Here is a 19,310-nt window from a genome sequence, read left to right on the forward strand (position 1 = left end):
TGTGTCCATGCTCTGTGTGCATATCCTTCTCCTCCTTGGTATCTGATAAATGCTGACTACATTTGCTTGCATTGGATAATGCACGATGCCTGCACAAGCGCTGTTGCTCTCTCCTGGATAGGCAGCTGAGCTTACGTCCCTCATTTTGCTCTATAAACAGATTGTATGTGCTAATAGATGATATGTTTGAAATCAGTTTTATCCAGTGTATATCCTAGTTCTATTTTCTTACCTGTTTGCCTTTGCTTCGTGCTGAGAAGCCTCCTTGGATCAGGACCACACGCTATTTTGTTTGTCTCCAGGAACAGCACGTGTTCTCTGCTTGCTTTTAATTCCTTCTTTGGCACAAGTCCAGCTGTATTTATTTCTTTCATAAGAGTTGCAAAATCTTTGGCAGCACATCACCCCAGGACTGCCTTTTACTCCTCACATAAGTTTAACATTTTTTCCACCGTAGTTTTCTGCACCATTTCAAAGTGTTTATCAGCTGTTCAACAAGAAGAGAGGAAAAAGAAAAAACAACAACAACAACAACAAATAGAAATGCTACAATCTCCCCTTTAAAACTGCTTTTATAAAACTTTTTATCATTACTATTTTTTTTTCTGGCTGTATATAAACAAGCCAACACTAAATATTTCCATCATGACCTTCATTTCTTAAGGGAGAAATAATAACATTGAACTGCTGTGCTTTATAGTAAGGCAGCCCAGAGATGCAGGAAAGGCAGAACTCCTTAAGGGGGCAACACGTTTTGTAATGAGAGATTTAAGCCATCAGTAATAATTGGTGTAAATAGAAAACGGTCTCTCCCACAAACACTGTGTAGGTGCGATGAAATTGAGCTGCAGGATTCAGAGCGCGGTAGAGAAATAAAGAAAAACATTTTTTGCTATTAACCCAGGGACAACTTTGCAGCTGAAATGCAGTCTGAGGTGTTGAATTAGCAGACAATAATTCACACAACAGCCAGCAGAGGGAGCGTTTAAAACAAAGACTCACGGGGAAACGTGCAGCGTGTTTTGAAAACAGGAGAAATGCAGCGTTACAGCGGGATCTGCGCCAAGACTTGTGGCTGCCCAAGCCCTGAGTCACGAATTTACACACGGATGATGTGCGGAGTTGATGACCTGAGCTTGCTCTGAGGTTTCTTGCAAAAACCAGAACCAAACCAGTGCCATTCTTCCACTGGAGTCTGAATTTCTTTCAGACTTTGGCAGCTCATGAGGATTTTTTCAGCTCCAGTTCCTATTAGTTCAGATTTGCAAGCCAGTTGGGGTGTGTGCAGCCATCTGGGTCTCTTTTTGCTGTCTGTGCATCTTGTGATCCTGCAGAACCAAAAGGGCGGGTGCACCAGGGGGAGGCTGCCTCGCTGCTCCCAGGATGGAGCTCCTGGTTGTGTAGCACTGCATTTTCAGGGCCTTAATTGCCTTCACATGCAACGATATAAGCACGGATGCATGGAAAGAAGACATAGCAGTGTCTCCCAAATCTACAGAGAGAAGTGAGTGGCCCTGGAAGTGGTTGCATTTCAACCCCCAAAGGTAAACTAGGGAAATTGGGCTATTTCTGCTATTCCATGCTGTGTGAGGCAGCTGGCTGCAAGTACAAGGGCCCTTCCAAGAGTCCCACTACCAAAGCAGCCCATGGCAGCCTGCATCACCTGGTGTTGTCAGTAGTGGGGCTGAGGGTTGTTTTAGCCATCAGATGAGTTACCTTTGATGCTTTTCACCATCCAGCCACGTGTACACGCTCTGTGTTGCTTTAACAGCTATCACATCATCTGCTCCAGCACCTCCATCCCTGCCATGCAAACATGCTGTAAGTTGTAAAACACACATTCAGTATCTACTTACAGGGTTTCACAACATCCCTCTTCCTCCAAAAAGAACCCAAAAAACTGTGTTGAAAAGATTAATTAGAGAGCACACTGTGGATTTAACAGCTAACCCCCCAGTGATTAGCACACAGACAGGGCATCCAGTACAGAGCACAGACCCATCTCCACTGGGTGTTGTCCAACTCCACCAACTCCACAGCAGAGCACTGTGACAGTGACAGAGCTGCAGAGGTGAATGTAGCCATGCAATCGCATGGTTCACCCCGAACAACGCTGCCACTGGTGAAACAGAAGCTTCCAGACAACATCTATCTTTAAGCATGCTCTAAGAAACCACTTATTATAAGTATATACATACATACATGCACTATATGTGTTGCAACAGTAAGAAACCTAGAACCACTTCCTTAAGGATTATAGACTGATTCTTGGTTTATAACACTCATTTCACTCCAAATAAGGTGAGATTGTTGGCATGAATTTGGCCTCAGCCCACCGATTTCAGCGAGTGCCATCAGCCTGATTTTTTGGGCTGGTAATCTTCTCACCTGCTTGCATTTCCAAGGGAGTTTCTGAGTTTGAGTAAGAATTAAAAAAGATGTCACCTTGAGGCAGGTGCAAGTTCATACTTATATCGGCTGCCCATCCCAGCTTTTAGGGCTTTCCAAATGTACATTCTAATTGTAACTTACTTCTTGGTGTCGCTTTGAAATACATCTTTATCCTCAGCAGAGACCACCCTGCTCTCTTCTGCCTGCTCAGAACAGTATCATCTGAGCTGTGAAGAGCAGGGGACCTATTTGCATGTTAACCCACCAAAGCAAACTCAGCTTCATGCTCTTCCTCCTAACACTTCCTCAACAGGCTTGTTTACTCACTCTGTAATCAGCAAAGGGCAGCTTGGTTAACTCAGCTCCAATCTGTCACTCTACTTGCAGGTGTCCTCCTCAGCCTGACCCCTTGTGACTCAGTATGCAGAGCTGGAAGCAAAACCAGCTGGCCTGTGAAGCAAGTCAGGACACAGAAATCATTAAAAGTTAATTTATATCAGTACCAGGATTTGTAATCAAATTTCTGTTTTCCAGCTGAAAAACAAGTTAAGGCAGAAGGTGCTTTAGGTTAATGCCTAACCCTTTCTGTGAGCAGCACTGCTGTCAGTCTCAGGATCCAGGGGACTTCACTGCAGGAGAAGGTTTAAAAATCAACACCAGAAGCACGAGTGGGATTGAGCTGTGCTGAGCTCTCCCACCAGCAGCCCGGGACCTGGTGCAAAGGGAGGCTGAGGATGTTTACCACAGGTTGGAGAGGGAAATTCCATCTCCCAGTATTGCTGTTAACTTCTCAGCAGCACTTGTACAAGTGCCAAGTCCCTATGAGCTCTGAGGCAGAGCTGTGAGGGTGTTGGCTTGCTCTCCACTGGATCTACAAGCTGAGGCTGGTTCAGTAGCAGTTCTTGCACTCCTCTGCATGTATCCACCTAAGCCCAGCCCTGTACAGGGCAGCTCATCTCAGTGTCAGCGGTTTGCTCAAGCAAGGTTCCTGGTTTCTGCTGTTTTTCTCCTTGACTGTTGACAACACTGAAAATGCTCCAAGGGTAGCAGCACTGGAAGCCCTCCAAAAGCACCCTACTCCTCACAGCAGCTGGAGAGACTTCACTAATCGTTAAGGAAGAAATTAGGTGACCAAGGTATCAGCACATTGAGACCTTAACTACAGCCTGCTGCAGCCAAGAGAAAGCCTGTTTTCTTTAGGAGCTGTGGGTCTGCAGCTGATGGGAGTCCCCAAACTGAGCAGCCAGCTGTCCCCAGCCATGGGGCACTGTGAGGACCTGGGGTCTCCTCAACTTTGTCACTGTGAGGAAGCAGTAGGAACGCAAGAAACTCAGGCAGGCTTCTGCCGGTGCACGGATAATTACCTCATCTAATCTGCGTGTGAAGGAGCCCCTGGCACCAGCACAAGGTGGGCAGTGTTTGGAACAATAGAACCAGACTGGGATTTTACCACAGCCCTTCCCAAGAGGCAAACTGCAGCACAGGCAGGTGTGTTCAAAGCATTCTGACCTGGTGCTTTCCCAGAGACCAATAAAACAATCAGGAAAACTCAGAAGAAAACAGGGCTGTTGTTGTTTATCTGCTCAGCCCTATCACTAGGCTTGTTTCCCCGAAATGCTCATAAAGAAACGAGCCCTCAGTGAAGCACAAATGCTTCCCATGTGACACGAGGCTGGTGGCCAGGCATGGGGAGCTGGCTGCAGCCCCTGTGTGCACATACACCCAGCCCTGGGCCCTCCTGGAGCTGCATCCCTCCTCCAGAGTAATGCAAAGGCAAAGAACCCGTGGGTAATTGTATCAGTCAGGTAAGTTTTGTTTCCCCTGAGCGAAGAAAGTTTCTTTTATGTTTTTGCTCTCATCTATCTTGAGCAATAAACATTAAGTGAACTGAGTCCAGCAGGGCAAAGTCACCAGACTTATCCAGCCCTTTATACTTCCCACTAGGACTAACAGAAACAGACGAAATGTCGCAATCCAACAGCACGCAGTCAGATATCACCACTCCTGGCAGGCTCCAGCTAGCCAAAAAGTTGCCTTTCTTCAGCTCAATCTGTTTTGCTGCTGCAGAGATGCCAGCCTTCCTGTTTGTCATCACACAACAAGGCATAGCATGTCAGCAGTGAGCTGGGCCTGTCTAGATTCTCCTTTGTTCTTCTCTTTTCCACATGTACCTCTTCAGGCCTTAGACATCTGTTTTCTGTGGAACTCCTCCTTGCACAGGTAGAGAGAAGGTTTAAACTTAAGGCAAGCAGGACTTCTGTCAGGTCTTTGCAATAAGGAAACAGCAACTCTTTCCTGCAGTAGTGTTTCTATCAGAGATCAAGAGATGTCTTTTAAAGGTGTTATGCAAGCACTTGCATGACTCACGTATATTCTCACCATAAGGAAGGCTATGCAGCTAAGGTATGAGAGTCAGGCATTCTTGGATCTTCGCTGGCAAAGCCAGTAACCTGACCTCGCAGACTTTGCAGGGTTAATACCATCTCAGCTTATTTTATCTTTACTGATTTTCTCCTCAGACTGTATTGCAGGGAAATAACCACAGGAATTTGGCAGCTGCGTTCAACACTGGTGCATTCCTGCCTTTTCAGCTTACTGTAACTGCATGCTGAGTCAGAATTTTGCTTTTATTTTTTTTTGATGGTCTATTTTATCCTGGGAATGAGGAGCAAGGGAAGTTAGTCTTCTAAGTTTGCTCCTTGAAGGACAACAGCAGCGTGTCTCACAAGCACATGCTCCCCACACAGGTACCTGGGTGTGTGGTAGGATGGATGCATTCAGATCTGTTGAACCTCATCTGGGAGGGAAGGGAGGAGAAGGGCCCCAGCATTCAGCCCTGGCATGCACTGCCAGCCTCGCTCAAAGACCCAAAGACCTCATTTATACACAGTAACTTCCAAGGTGTGCCAAGCCAAGTATAACATCGTCCAGGTACCCACAAACATTTGAAGCTTGAGTAATGTTTGCTCTCCAACTCCAGCTGAGACTATGTTTATCAAGAGGTTTTGCAGTACGGTGACATCTTCCTTTTCTTTCCTTACACAATTAGGTGCACAACTTGCTCATCCCAATTAATTTAGTCTTTTGAGAAAAATAAAATCCATGTATGAAATCTAATAGCGCAGGTAGATCTGGGGGGATTAACAATATGAAGGAGAACATTGTCAAGCATATAATGATATTTTGTGGTATGCTTGCTACAGCTAATGCTTTTAATTGCATTTTCCAGTTTAATTCTAGTAGCCAAAGGCTCAATGCACAAGGCAAATAAAAGACAGGATAATTGGCATGCCCAAGTGCCTCTTCTCAACATAAATCAGGCAGGCAGCAAATATGAACTGAGCAAGGAGATCACTCTGTTGCAGTTTAATTCTCTCAAGATTTTGCCAAAATTAATTTCACACAGCAGGGTGGAAAAAGAGGCTTGGGAAGTGCATCCCGAATGTCAAGAAGGACTGAAGCCACAGTATCCCCTTCCACATCAGCATCTCACACTAGTGTGAGAAAGCTCATAACAGGCAGATCGAGGAGGAATAGGAGTCGGGCAGAGCCATCTTGGTGGGTGTACTTTTCTATTCCCAACATTTGTCAGAAATTGCTGGGGAATTTGCATTAAGAAAGCTCCTTCCTTGATTGTAGGTGAAATTGCTATAAGGTTTTTGAACCAAAGGCCTTCCTACAAACCCAACAGCAGCAACACATTTGCTCATCTGTGCTCAGCTGTTTTCATAGGACATCAGCCCTGCATCTCCTGCAGAAGTGAACCATCACACAATTTCCATTGGTGCTGCACAGCACTCTGTATGCACACAGGAGTGTATTTGGAGTGTAAACTCTCTATGGTTAAGATTGTCCTTATGGGTTTAAACATACAAATGCATTGCCACAGCTGTGTTCCTAAATCCATGTAAGTTGCAAAGCGAAATAAACAGAAAATATACATATTTTTCCTTGAGCCGAGGTGGCTTTGTCTTCGTCTTCCCACTAGATCTGCACTTACAACCAGAGTAAATAACTTTGAAACTGCTAAAGTTCATGGCAACAGAGCAATGTGCTCATCTGCCTGAGTCCTGTGTATGAAGACAAAGTAACCGGGTATTTATCAACACTGCAAAGCTTCCAGGGTTTCTTTGGGAAAGCCTGATTCCCCAGGGCTCTGTGCAGCAGCTGCAACACAGCCGGTCACCTTCTCTGCTGGCGTTATCTCAAATATTTCTGTTAATTCTGAGAGCTTCACTTTTAATGCTGGTAGACAGTTGACCCGATTGTGTGTGCATTGCATTCAGAGTTCCAAAAGCCTGACAGCTGTTCAGCAGGTTTTTAAGCATTTTTGCTGACGATAAAGAAAACATGTCTGTATTTGGCTTCTCCACAGACTATTTGGCCTCCCAGCCTAACAAAACACTACAGCGGTGTTGTTAATCACATCTAGTTTTGGAAAGCCACACTGTTTAGTACAGTGCTTCCAGGCTGTCCGCCATAAAACAAGCTTGTTCCTGCTGCACTTCATGAGAATTTGGGTATTAATTGGAATATTAATTGGAATTATTCCAATTAATCGAATCCAACGCACCATCCCAAAGATATCTGCACACATTTCAAACCCCAAAATCATCAGCTGTAACAACAAAGCTTTTGTGGAAATTCCAGGCAGGGAGAAAAGCCCCAGATGAATTATTTGTTTTGTGTGTGCGTGCAGCGCTGGCACACGGCAAGGAAAGGCATTTAAGGGGAAACAATGGGAGCAAGCAGCTGGGAGCCACACAGCAGGCTCCTTCAGCATCAACAGGTCATTCCTTCTACTCTGTGTCAGCATACAGCTGTGCTCTGCAGTGACACGGCTCCTGCAACAACTCACTCTCTCCACCAGCTCCCAAAGGGTGTGAAGTTTCTCGCCAGCCTGAAGGTAATCCCTGTAGCTGGGTGGGTCTCTGAGCACAAAGCACACCTCTGCATTGCTTCTGTGGCTCTGCAGGGGCTGTCTACATAGTGGGGTCTTCGTGCATGTGCCTGCTGATGCCTCCAGTGCACAGACGTCTTTGCTCCCCTGTACATTTAGCTTACAATCTTCAGTTCAGATTAGCGTTAGCATGAGCACTACTTTACAGTCAAAAAGTGGTGTTGCAAAGGATGAAATCCAGCTGTTCCACATTCATCCAGTGTCAGTGATTTCACAACACTTGGTGTGCAAGTTATGACTCGGTTTTTACAGCTGCCAGGAGCACAGCCCAAGCATCAAACTGTTTTCCCTCCACTCAGAGCACTCACAACACGGAGCAGAGTTGCAGGGAAGTGCATTGCCATGACTGGGAATAAAAGCTTCAGACATAAATATTTTGCTTTTGGAAAAGTGGATTTCACAAACAGATAACGCATACCTTAAAAATGCTCCTCGGGGCGTACAAATGTTCATTTCCTGGAAACATTCAGCTGTGCTGCCGACCCAGCAAAGCACGATGCTGACCACCAGCTGACCTTTCACTCATGCTGTCTGTATGAGGATAAAGGACAGATACTTTGCAGCTACACAAAACTGGTGATGCTGTTAGATTAATATGATGTGTTAAGCAGAACACAACCTTTACCTTAAGCCTCTATCTCAAGATAATGCTTTCTTGCATTCAACATTTCTGTTCAGAAAACACATCTCAATCCAGATCACCTGGAACTTAAACCCTGCTTGTCTCCTCTTACCTTCACAGGATTCACACTCTGCAGTAACTGCTGAGACCCACCAAAGAGCAGAAATTCGGGAGAAATTTTGGAAGCCAGCTTGGACACGATGCTTTCTATCTGCACGAATGTGAGAAAAAGATAAAGGTGAATGCAATAGATGTTGTAAAGATTGCATAGTCTACAGGTAGTGTAAGCCCATGCTGAACATACATCAACTCTCTACACCAGCAAAGTAACCTGATGGCAATTTTGGAGAGCTGCGTGTGCTCACCAAACACTGAGCTGCCTTTATCTGAAATATATCGTCTATGTTAAGGAATTTAAATACCAGATGTCTTACATGCTAAACAGACAGCTGATTCAACTACAGCAGTACTCCATCAGGGATGAATATCATCATGGGGATGTAAAGCACATTAAGCAAAACTTTGCTAAATGCAGCAAAACTGAGGACTGCTGTACATTGTGTACAGGTATTCAGATATATTTATGTTTTTAATGGTAGTGTACATTCACCCATGCACATTCATACCTATCAGACATGGAGGCTTTAAGTTTGGAGCAGTGCCATGTACGTTATCCGATTAGTCAATGTATTAAGTAATTCTCACAAAAAAAAAAAAAAAAGGTTTGTCAAAGCATCAATAATTCAGTCTTAAAACTCACTTCTCAAAGTGCTCCTCAAGCACGAATTCTTCATAATCTGCCTGTGGAGGAAATGGGTGCTGAGATTTCTTCCGCCTGGTGGTCCCCTGGAAGACAGAGACACATTGCGGTAGGAAGGCTGAATGGTGTGGCTGAAGTCAGAGAAAAACCACCCATAGAGGAGCCCAGGGAGCACTCTGGAGTGCTGGGCTCGCAGATCTGTTCCCAGAACACACACCTTCATCAGCTGGATGCAGTTTGGTGTCTAAAAAAACAACTGCTAGATCAAGCATCCATGAGAATGATTTCTTCTTCCATCATGAGAGGTGACAGGAGCTGTAGGGCTTGAGAATGTCAACCCACAGGACATCTCACACCTGGGCTGTCCCTAAGGAGGGAAGGGACAGGCCCACCTCTTCAGTGGAGGTAGAGCACTGCTAATGTACATCAGGACTTACATCAGGACTCCTGTGTACGTTGGTCCTGCTCTGTAAGGAGCCTGAATTCCGTGGCAGGCAGAGACACTCATCTGGTGGACAGCAAGGGATTTTCCTATGAGCCCCACCAGATGGAAACCCACTGAGCTCAGGAACTGCACTGGGAGTTGACAGACTTCTTTCAAAACAACCACAGTGCCAAATCTCCAGGCATGAAGCCAGGCTTGAAAAGGGATTTTTTTTTAACAATGTGCTCTCATCTGCTTTTTCCTCTTAGCAAAACTTCCTCACTTGCTAGTTTATATCTCCCACTGCCAAAGTTTCCCTCCAGGTTCAGATCTCAGCTCCTGCCCTAGTCCCTGTGCACGTTTATAAGTTGAACGCTTTGCAGAAAACTTCAAAGGACTGCATTGTTCTGCTAATTGATTATAAGCATGTTATCTGCAATCTGCTGTTCCTGCCTGGCTATTATGCTCCCTTGGGAATAAAACACAAATTATTTATTTGGAATAAGAGCATGTTATGCCTATAACAAGATAAGCACAAAAAAATTACAAATTGGAAACATCATTTTTCTCTTCACAATGTTCAAGCTAGGAACATAAGCACTTGTACAATATATGCATGCACATAGTGAAGGCATATATGAGGATCCATCTGATTTGCCAAACCTGTATGCCTCAGTTTTCTGGACTATGTGTGCAAATCCCAAATAATCTGACTCCTGCTGAAGGTGGACATGGTGTAAATCTGAGATTTCTGCAAGCTCAGCAGGCTGCTGAGGGATGCTCTGCACGTTATCACAGCCTCAGCTGACCCTGGAGAAAATTTCTGAGTGAAGATAGAGGATACGCCTGGAAAAAGCAGGCTATGTGTGGAATATTTATAAAACATCTCTAACTTCTACTCTCTGGATATCTTGAGAGATGAGGAAATTGCTGCTTGAAAGTAGGTTCTGTAGGCAGGCTGCAATAAGGGGTGCTCAAAATGCACATCCATTACTTCTGAGTGGTTTATCAGTTTTGACTGATTCAGAATTAAAACCAGCACCCCTTCCTTGCCAGCAGTGGTAATTGTGTCTTAAAAAGACAAAGTGAAGAAAAGGAAACACAGTTGTGTGCAAATCTGCAGAGCACAGCGGTGGTCTCCGCTCCCGGCAAGGGTCCTGTGCATGATCTCTCCTCTTGGGCAATCCCAATGGAAGAACCCTGATAACTCTCATATTTAGATCTGCAAGAGCAACTCACTGTCCTCTGCTATCCTGTAATTTAAATAACATATGTAGAGCCATCAGCAGCTAGGAGAAGAAGCTGGCAAACATACTGTGCTATATAGTTGCCTTGCTGTCCAAATTAACGTAATTATACACCCAGTTGCTCCTATTTCAATTGTAATAGTAAAAAAAGTGAACTTGCTGATAGCAGTGAGTACAAAGGCTGTTTCCTAGTTTAGGAGCTAAGCTTTTGTGTTAAAAGAGCAATTTCAAATTCACAGCCTGCTCTTAGTATTCACACTTCAGCCACAAGGTGCACTTACCCAAGCTCCACCTTCCACTTTTCTCTCCAAAGTGTGTTATGGGGAAGAGGGGGCTGTATTTCCCTAAATAAGACAAATGTCCCTTATACAGCTGGGCACTGGCATGGAGTAATATCAGTGTGGTTTCAATATGGCTCAAAAGTGATGGTTGTTAAGCTGTGGTGGAAGGAGCGTGTGAATGACCCCAGCCCTTCTTTCATGAAAGGGGAGCTCAGGACACAGCCTTGGATGAAGGCTCCTTGTGCAGCACTGTACTATTTTGCCCCTTAAATACATCACACAAACTCTTTGGGCCACCACATCATAAACCAGCCATGGGAACTGAAGAAGACTGCAGAGACCTTCCCAAAGGGCACCACTGCACTGCCCCAGTGCCCAGCTGGAAGTGCCTGCTAAAACAAAGCATGGGTGTAACTTAAGTTTGTATTTATCGCTTCCTTTGCCAAGAAGCACTGCTAAAATGGAAACTGCTAGTAACAAAGAACACAAAAGCAAAACTGAAATTAAAAAGTCCCCGTGAAATGTTCTTGTAAATAGAGCTATTTCTCAAAAAAGAGCTGTTACCTTCCAAAATTAATTTCATTATGGATAAGCATTAGGCAGATCTTCCCCCCAATCTGTTTGAGCAGCATGAAAACGCAGGCTCCCCTCCTCTCCTTGAGCTCTTGCCCAAGCCAGTGTCTCCTTGCTAGCCCACAAGGTAACTGTCCAGCTCCTGGCTGGCCTAACGAACTGTAGTGGCCTCAGTTTGCACCAGAGCTGATCCAAAGCAGACAGCAAGAGCACAGGGCAGAGCGCTGCGTGCTTTGCCATGGCTTAACCCATTTGCAGCCTCCTCACTGCTGAGCTGAGCCCCACCAAGGCTCAGCACACCACACCAGCACATCTTGTCAGCTCTTACCAATGTCAACTTTGAGCTGTGCTTCTCCAGATCCATCTCTGTGTGTCCATGTATCTTTAAAAGGACACAAACACCCTCTGCAGCCCTCTCCATGGCAATCTCACCTACAGAATCTGCCAACACAAGTTTTCAATGCTCATCTGGAAAAAGCTTTGAAATGGTTTTACTATTGTGAAACATTTTACAGGGAAGTCTGGATTTCTTTATTATCTGAGTTGATGGTTGAACCTCCAGGACATGCCTTTGCTGCATTTCCAATTTTCCTCCTCCATCAGTAAAGTTTTCCTCATGCAATCTAAGATCCTTGATCAACTGTAGGAGATGGGGTTTAGAAAAGGTCGATTCTATCTATACGAGTCATCACAAAATCATGTCCATGAGCAGAAAAAGTGTTTTAAGCATCTCCTCCCATGTTTTGCTGCACTGTGCAGTTTGTCATGCCCTCAGCTGTGCCCCACCAGTCTGGTGTCCCTGCTGCGAAACAGCTTCCAGAAAACAGAGTCAGTACAAACTTTTTTATAAGTGCTTTTTTACCTTCTTTTGTGATCTACCTTTGCATTGTGGCCCCAGTTGTCCTTGTCAGCTCCGGCACAGTGTGGGAGGGGATGGTTAGGCACTGCCACTGCCCCAGCTCCAAAGGAACCATGGTAAAAGAAGCAAATCCATGGGAGTTACAAGGAGGAGCTTACAAGGCTTGCCTGGCTCCTCTGCAGAGATGGGGGCAGTGGGGATTTTCAAGGCCTCTCTTCTCTACCCACTGCAGGACCCTCGCACACACCCTATGCATTCCCTCCTGCAACCTCTCCCTCCCAGTCATCCTCTCCAGTTCAGAAATCCTGCCCATGCTGATTTCCTGTTAAAGGAAGACCCAACGACTCTACACATCCACTTGGAAACACCATCTGAAATTGTGTGGATCCCCCTAAACACTGTGCACTCAGATCTGAGAAGAAATATGAGTCTTCAATGGGACTCAAAGCACCTCTGTGAAGGCTCTTTCTAACTGTTGACATTTGATGTTTTGTTTTCAAATGCACTTTATTTGCATTATCTGAATAAACCTTCTGTTAATAAGTTACCTGGCAGCTCTGAGTGACCAGAATAGTAGTTAATCTGCTGATAATGTTGATAGTCAGACAAATAAGAGTAGTGACTGACCAAAGTCGAATACAAGTTGGGAATGTTTTGCTTGCTGAGAGAAGACTCTGTGCTTTGCTTATGTGTTAACTCACGTCTCAATTAATGAGAAAAAAACAAGTATTGCGAGTTATTCAAAACGAAGTGCTGGGCTGCATACAGCAAACACACAGATCTGAAACTGATTGTTAAAAATACTTTGTTCTCTACCTCAGGATTTAGGAATTTAGGAATTAGCTGTTTATTATTGGGAATCTTTCTGAACATCCTTCCCGAGTAAATAAGGAAATCCTTCTTAAAAAAGTCTGAAGAAGTGTTTGTTAAACCTTTTCGTTCCCAGACACTCCAGTTCTCCTCTCACACACTGATGTCAGCTTGAGTTCAACTTGAAAAAACTGAGCAAAGCAAAAACCTGAGCCCTAAGAGTAAATACAGTGCAGCTCAGTGAAGTACGCAGCAGTTTACTTTTAGTTAAATATTGCTATAGTTATATTTTTCAGTTAAATATTACACAACATTGGAGTAGGAATGGTGAAAATAAAGGCGTGTTGATCTAGGAGACAACTCCCCCTTCAGTGCTCCCTTCTTCCCTTTCTGTTTTCTGTGTTTCAGTGCTGTTCAAGCCCAGAAACTCAACTTGCACTTGGCAAAATTTGCCATCTGTAAATGCTGGAGCAGCACAGGTCCCCTCCGTGCAGCAGTCGGGCCAAAGGGCTGCACTGATCCTGGGTTTGCTGGTAGCTGTGGGGAGCTTCTGCTTCTTGCTGCATAAAGACTCATTTTTCAGGGCAGAGAGAAAATGTGTTTGCCATTCAGCACCACTGAAAACACAAACTGAAGATCTACATAAGCAAAAAGCTATTTCTGCATCTCCTGCATGACATTTATGCAACACCTTCTATAATATTAAAGTGTGTGCGATTTTATCACTCTGTGATATTGTTGGCATGTTCCCTGCATTCCAGTGTCTCCCTTCAGATTTACTCCCCCTGACTGATAGCCCAGCAACATGCACCAGCAGTTCAGCTTCCCCTCCCAGCCTGCACCATCCTGCACTTCACCATTACGTCTTTCCCTGTCACTGACCTCAGTAGGTTCTCTCTAAAGCTCTAGGTGGTCTTGTCCAGTGCAGGCCAACCTGCTTCTTCCCTGAGCTCTCACAGCCCCCTGAATGCTGTGTAACCTGAAAAGAACTGCATCTGAGATGCTGCAGATACCAACACACTGAAAGACTCCAAAGAGTATTTCCTGAGGGAGAATGGCTATACCTCACTCCCATAGGTCCTCCACATCCCAGAGCTAAAGAGTGGGAACATCCACGGCCAGATTTCCTTCTTGTTATTGCTTTTCTTATACAGACTATGCAGCATGAAAGACTGAGCAAATGAAACTTCCTAGCTACCGGCATGAAGTCTTTCAATAGATATAGAAGAAGTGGCAGAAGACATTTGTATCTCAGTGAGTATCTAGATCAGAATACACAGCATTCAGCAACCAGTCAGTGTCCACTTCCCCCAGAGAAAGCAGCCACCAGGCAACCCAACACCTCCATGGCACTGAAATGGCCATTTCCTCACAGCAAAAACAAACCAAAGGAAATTCCCACAGCAACCAGTACCACCATACATGACACATCCTCTTCCTACATATGCACAGGTGTTGGCAGTGCAAGATGCAAACAGAGCTATTCCCCGCACTCATTAGCCCATCCTCAAGATGGTCCTGGCAGGAAACTAGCTGGGCAAAGCTAGACAGGCATGTGACAGGTGCTTCACCATGAAGAAGCCTCCGAAAAAGACTTTTCTTTGCATAGAGATCTAGCATCCTAAAGATAAATGTTTGCCTTTTATTTTCAAGGGAGGTTAAGGGCACTCATCTGTGATGAAGATAATCAAATTTCATGCTTCAAGGCTTTACCTGATTGCTCACTAGGACACTGCTGTGTGCAAAGGACAATTCTTCCCCTTTCTGAAACACAGTGGCAGCAGCTCAGTGTGTTACAGCTTTCCTCGCAGCAACCTCCAGAGCTGCAATGAACTTGTTTGAACATTATCACTTTGTTCATGTAACAAAGAGACAGGCTTACCCTGCAGACATACCTTTTGCACTCCCAGGCTCTTGGCAGCACCGAATGCTTCGCAGCCTGGCAGTGCAAGAGCAGTCACTGCATGGCCAGACCCCGCTGTGGGGTCTGCTCCTGGTGGAGTTCCACCTCTGTGCTCTCGAGGGACGTACAGGAAAGTATATCCCTATAGCCCTTAACAATGGATATAAACGTTACTGAGATTGTAAAATCATTTCAACTATTCCAAATGAAGTTTTTAGAAACTTTTCTTTTTGACCAAAATCTCATTCTAAGACAGACAAAAATTTTGAATTGTGAGACTGAAGCCACAGACCAGAGCTTACAATGCGTGTGCATGATGGGGATGCTAGCCCACTGTTGTTGTGTAATGCCATAGGCTAAAGAGAGCATTACACTGATAAATTCATCCTCATACCAATTCTGTGACAGTGCAAGTGATGATTAACTCATGAATTTGCAGTGGTTCACAGCAAAACATGAGGTCTAAATCTGGTGCAGAAAGGAACTGCAGGAGCCAAGATGTGATCTGTCCCACACTTGCAAAGTTAACTCTGTTCTGCCCAGCTTAGACTGTGGACGTGGACAGCTTTGTGCAGAGTCGCCAACCAGCAGACCAGGCTGCCCAGAGCCACATCCAGCCTGGCCTTGAATGCCTCCAGGGATGGGGCATCCACAGCCTCCTTGGGCAACCTGTTCCAGTGCATCACCACCAATTGCTGCTTACCCAAAGGTTACTTCTGCTTTCTCTGCCTTGGAAAATGGGCACAGGCCTGCTGTGCTGGGGCTCGTGGGATGATAACAACAACCATCTGCATCAGTCGGGGAAGTACAGAAATAAATACACACTAACCTCTATCCTGCTGTGGAAACATCACTGGGGAGGAACAGCTCCCAGGCATTGTGGCTCCAGGACCAGGTGCTTCCCTGCCAGACCAATAACATGGGTCCTGAGCCTGCAGCACAGATTAAGGCTTATCCCTAGTTAAAGGCTTTCCTGGGTAAGGTTTAATAGGATGGAAGAGCCAGGAAAGATCAGAAGTTTTGCTAGCAAGCTGCTTCCATCCAGCGCTATGCATGGAACACAACTTAATTTTGGTTAAAAAAAGTGCTGGCAGCATTCCTTCCATCTGGTGTCACGGCCTTGAGGTTTTGCTGCAGTAGAGTTTCATCAAAACAGAAATTTTATACTCTCAGAACCCTTGAAACAAATTATTTTCAGTGTGAGTTTACCTCCATTAAAGACAAAACGTTGTGCCAGGGGAGGTTCAGGTTGGATATTATGAAACACTTCTGATAGCAGCGGCACAGCTGCCCAGAGAGTGGTGGGGTCACCGTCCCTGGAGATGTTCAGAGCCGTGGGATGCAGCACTGAGGGACGTGGGCAGCGGGGTTGGATGTTTGGCATTGGACCTGGGGATCTTAGAGGTCTTCTCCAAGCATCATGATTCTGTGATTCTTTACAAGAAGCAGGAGCATCCAGCAGATGCTTTCACTTTTGCTTCTCTTGAGCTTCTGTTCGTTTTGAAAGTAAACAGAGAAGGAAGAGTTTCGCTTCCTTCAATCGAAGTCGAGCTCCGTGCAGGATGGGGATGGAAAGGGGCGGGGCTCCTCCTCACGTTAGCCGTGCACTTTTCAATCGACTCCTGCCAACTTCTGGCACAGGAACGCAGTAGCTGCGTTAAACGAGGCAGCACAGAGGCCGTTTTTCACGAGCCTTTCTTTCGGACCTCCTCAAGGCCGCGCGTTATACCGCCAGGAGAGTTACCGGGAGGCGGGAGCGCGCAGGGGGCGGCCCGGCCCCGCCTCCTGTGCAGGGGAAGCCCCTTATAAAGGCCGCGGAGGCGCTCCGCGAGGTCCCGCCGCTAAGATGCTGCCCGCGGGCGGGCCCAGCCCCGCGCACACCTGCGGGGCCGTGCTGGTGGCTGCGGTGCTGCTGCAGTCCGTCTGCGTGGCCGTCACCTACATCTACTTCACCAACGAGTTGAAGCAGGTGGGTGCCGCGGGGCCAGGCGGGGAGCTCTTGTTTTTTTTTTTTTGTTTTGTTTTGTTTTTTCCTAAAAGTTACTTTTTTTTTTTTTGTGGTGGTGGTGGTGGTTGGTGGTTTGTGTTTTTCTTCTGCACGGGGTTTGCAAACGCTTATCTCGTGCGGAGCTGCGCGAGCGGCCAGCTCCCCCCCTCCCCCCCGGATGTCCCGCAGACAATGGGAACGCGCCCGACAAAAGCTGGGGTGGGGGGGCGGCCCCCTTAAGAGCCTCGTGCAGCATCGGGCCGAGCCGGCGGGCACGAAGCGACCTCCGGCAGCGGGCAGCCAGCGCTGCGCTGCGAGCCATCAGCCCTTCTTGCACTGCTCGGTGCTCGTGCCCTCGCTGCACGTGCATCGCCCCGCTGCACGGCGGGACCCCGTGCTGCCTGCGGTGGGGGTTGGCGCTCTGGAAGGGCGGGAGATGGTCCTGCTAAGCTTCTAGCTGAGCCCTGCCTGATGACGGCACCGCGGAGCTGCGCTGATTTCATTTCATTCACTTGCAAAATGCTGAGAATGCAGACAAATACATAAACATCAGAGTGCGGTTCAGAGCACTCCTCTCTCTCCCTTCCCTTTACACAAAGCCCAGCATCCAGCCCCAGAGTTCTGCACAGCTCCACAGCTGCACTGAGCGTGCAGACCTGGCTGCAGAGGAACCTCGGGCACACAGCTTGTGCACGACAACCGTGTAGAAGGCAACCTGGAGCCACGGGGTGCTACCCCTCCTCCACATTGTGCACGTGGAATAAAGCTCTAGAGATGCATTAGGACTTCATCTTCCTGTTTGCCTTCTTCTCATGACTGACACTTCTGCACCTTCACCGAACTCCTGAGGCTGTGGATATTTTTATCACTCCCAAACAAGTAACATAAGACAGTGGCTTTTCCCTCCCCAGCCGACCTGAGTGCTCAGATCCACCCTTTTGTTTTAGCGCTTTTGCTATTGAAGGAAGTGAGGAGACATGAGCACAATAAAGTTCACAGTGCTGTAGGATGTGGGCTGCAAAGAAAATAGCCACACATTTCCTTGTTTTGAAAACAGCCTGGGGCAGGAAGGGACAACAGGGTGCTTTTATAGGACGTGTCCGCAGACTCAGTGCTGCAGATATGCGTTATCTACGTGAGTCCTGGAGAAATCTGCTCCTTGCTTTCTCTCTGCCCATAAGACAAACACCAGCCCTGCAGTGCCAACGTGGGCTCTGGTATGAATTTGCATGCCCTGAGGATTTCCCAGTGGAGGGAAAATGCTATTGCAGTGGCAGAGAGGTGAAGTGTTGGGGGATCAGAACAAGTGAGGGAGAGACAGAGGTACAGTGCTGTGTGCTTCAGGATGTGAGGGAGAGGCCTGGAGCTGAGCATTGCCCCATCTGGTGAGAGAACAACAGCAGTACTCCATCTGCAAACTTGTTTTTGTTAAACTCACTGAACCAGAGCAGCGTGGCTAAATCCATCAGAGCCCTTAGCTCCAAGAGCCGCTTTTCCTTAAAACCACACAATTTGAACCACTTTGGTTGACTTTTTTGAAACAATAGCCCTGACTTTAAAATTCCACTGCATTCCTCAGCGCTGACCTAGGAACTTTCTCCAGCTCTCACAGGAGGCACTTTCTCAGCACTGCCTGCAGAGCACAGAGGTGTTCCAGGGGTCAGGGTCAGCTCAGCTGAGTGCTGCTGCAGCCTGAAGGGGCTGAACAAGGCGATAGGAATTGCAGGGGATTTTTCCTAAGCCTTGTGGAAAGGGAAAACTCTTACTAAACAAACAGGAGCATGAGGTGGGGAGTGACCCCACATTGCTTTCAGGTCTTAAGGAACTCTGAAACCACTGCACGCTGAACAAACACATCTGTTTAGCAAACTAAGCAGAAATTTTTAACAGAAGAAAAGTGGCATTTAAACGTGACAAGAAGTCCAGGTGAATGCTTTGCATACTGACACAAGGCCCTAGAACTGATGCAGGATGCAGCTGTGCAGCACTGCAGGATGTGGGCATGCAGCAGCTGATTACACGGAGCAGCAGTGGTGCCTCACCTCAACCCTGCACCCAGCCCTGCATGGGCAGAACTCCTCCTGCAAGGTGCCCCAGGAGTCAGCACTTCTGCTGCTCTTTCCTCTTTATCAAAGGATTCCATTACCCTCTGTAACTAGAGGTTAGAGACATAAGCCCATACCACAAGTACTCAGCATTATAATTCAGTTTGGACCCAGATCTTATCTCTGTTGTCTGGGCTTTGTTCTGGGCTTTAGGTCAAACACAGACCCCAGGCAGGATACAGGCAGGATGCATTATAGACAGCCCCAAGAGAAAGCCTGGGTTGTAAGTGGCACTGGCTAAAAAAACAAAATGGAAAATGCCTCCATGGTTCGATACTTGATTTCATCCTCAGTAATCTGTGAAGGAAAATCCCTTGTGCAAAAGGAATGCATTTCTGCATATTAGCTACCTCATCGTAATTAAATAAATATGTAAACTCAGGATTAA

General features: G+C 46.4%; 2 protein-coding genes across 6 annotated transcripts in view; one reads left to right on the top strand and one right to left on the bottom strand.

Moving 5' to 3' along the window:
- Positions 1–19,310, bottom strand: part of LOC146543652 (uncharacterized) — a 24,077-nt gene that overhangs the window by 1,593 nt on the left and 3,174 nt on the right. For 2 of the 5 annotated variants that reach the window (XM_085232859.1, XM_085232855.1), the window contains 5 exons: positions 8,734–8,819; positions 8,086–8,184; positions 2,719–2,841; positions 1,717–1,819; positions 233–487 (listed from right to left, as the gene is read on the bottom strand). In XM_085232859.1, the coding sequence (XP_085088985.1) occupies positions 2,750–2,841; positions 8,086–8,184; positions 8,734–8,819 (277 nt within the window). In that variant the 3' untranslated portion in view covers positions 233–487; positions 1,717–1,819; positions 2,719–2,749. Of the gene's footprint in view, positions 1–232; positions 488–1,716; positions 1,820–2,718; positions 2,842–7,769; positions 7,883–8,085; positions 8,185–8,733; positions 8,820–19,310 lie in introns of all 5 variants that reach the window. The other 3 variants (XM_085232858.1, XM_085232856.1, XM_085232857.1) reach the window with 3 other exon arrangements.
- TNFSF10 (TNF superfamily member 10) overlaps positions 16,442–19,310 on the top strand; it is an 8,930-nt gene continuing 6,061 nt past the window's right edge. Inside the window, exon 1 of the mRNA XM_085232854.1 lies at positions 16,442–16,799. Within this exon, the coding sequence (XP_085088980.1) occupies positions 16,677–16,799 (123 nt within the window). The 5' untranslated portion in view covers positions 16,442–16,676. The remainder of the gene's footprint in view (positions 16,800–19,310) is intronic.

This window comes from Meleagris gallopavo, chromosome 11 (genome assembly GCF_905368555.1).
Source record: "Meleagris gallopavo chromosome 11, MGAL_WU_HG_1.1, whole genome shotgun sequence".
NCBI classification, from domain to species: domain Eukaryota; kingdom Metazoa; phylum Chordata; class Aves; order Galliformes; family Phasianidae; genus Meleagris; species Meleagris gallopavo.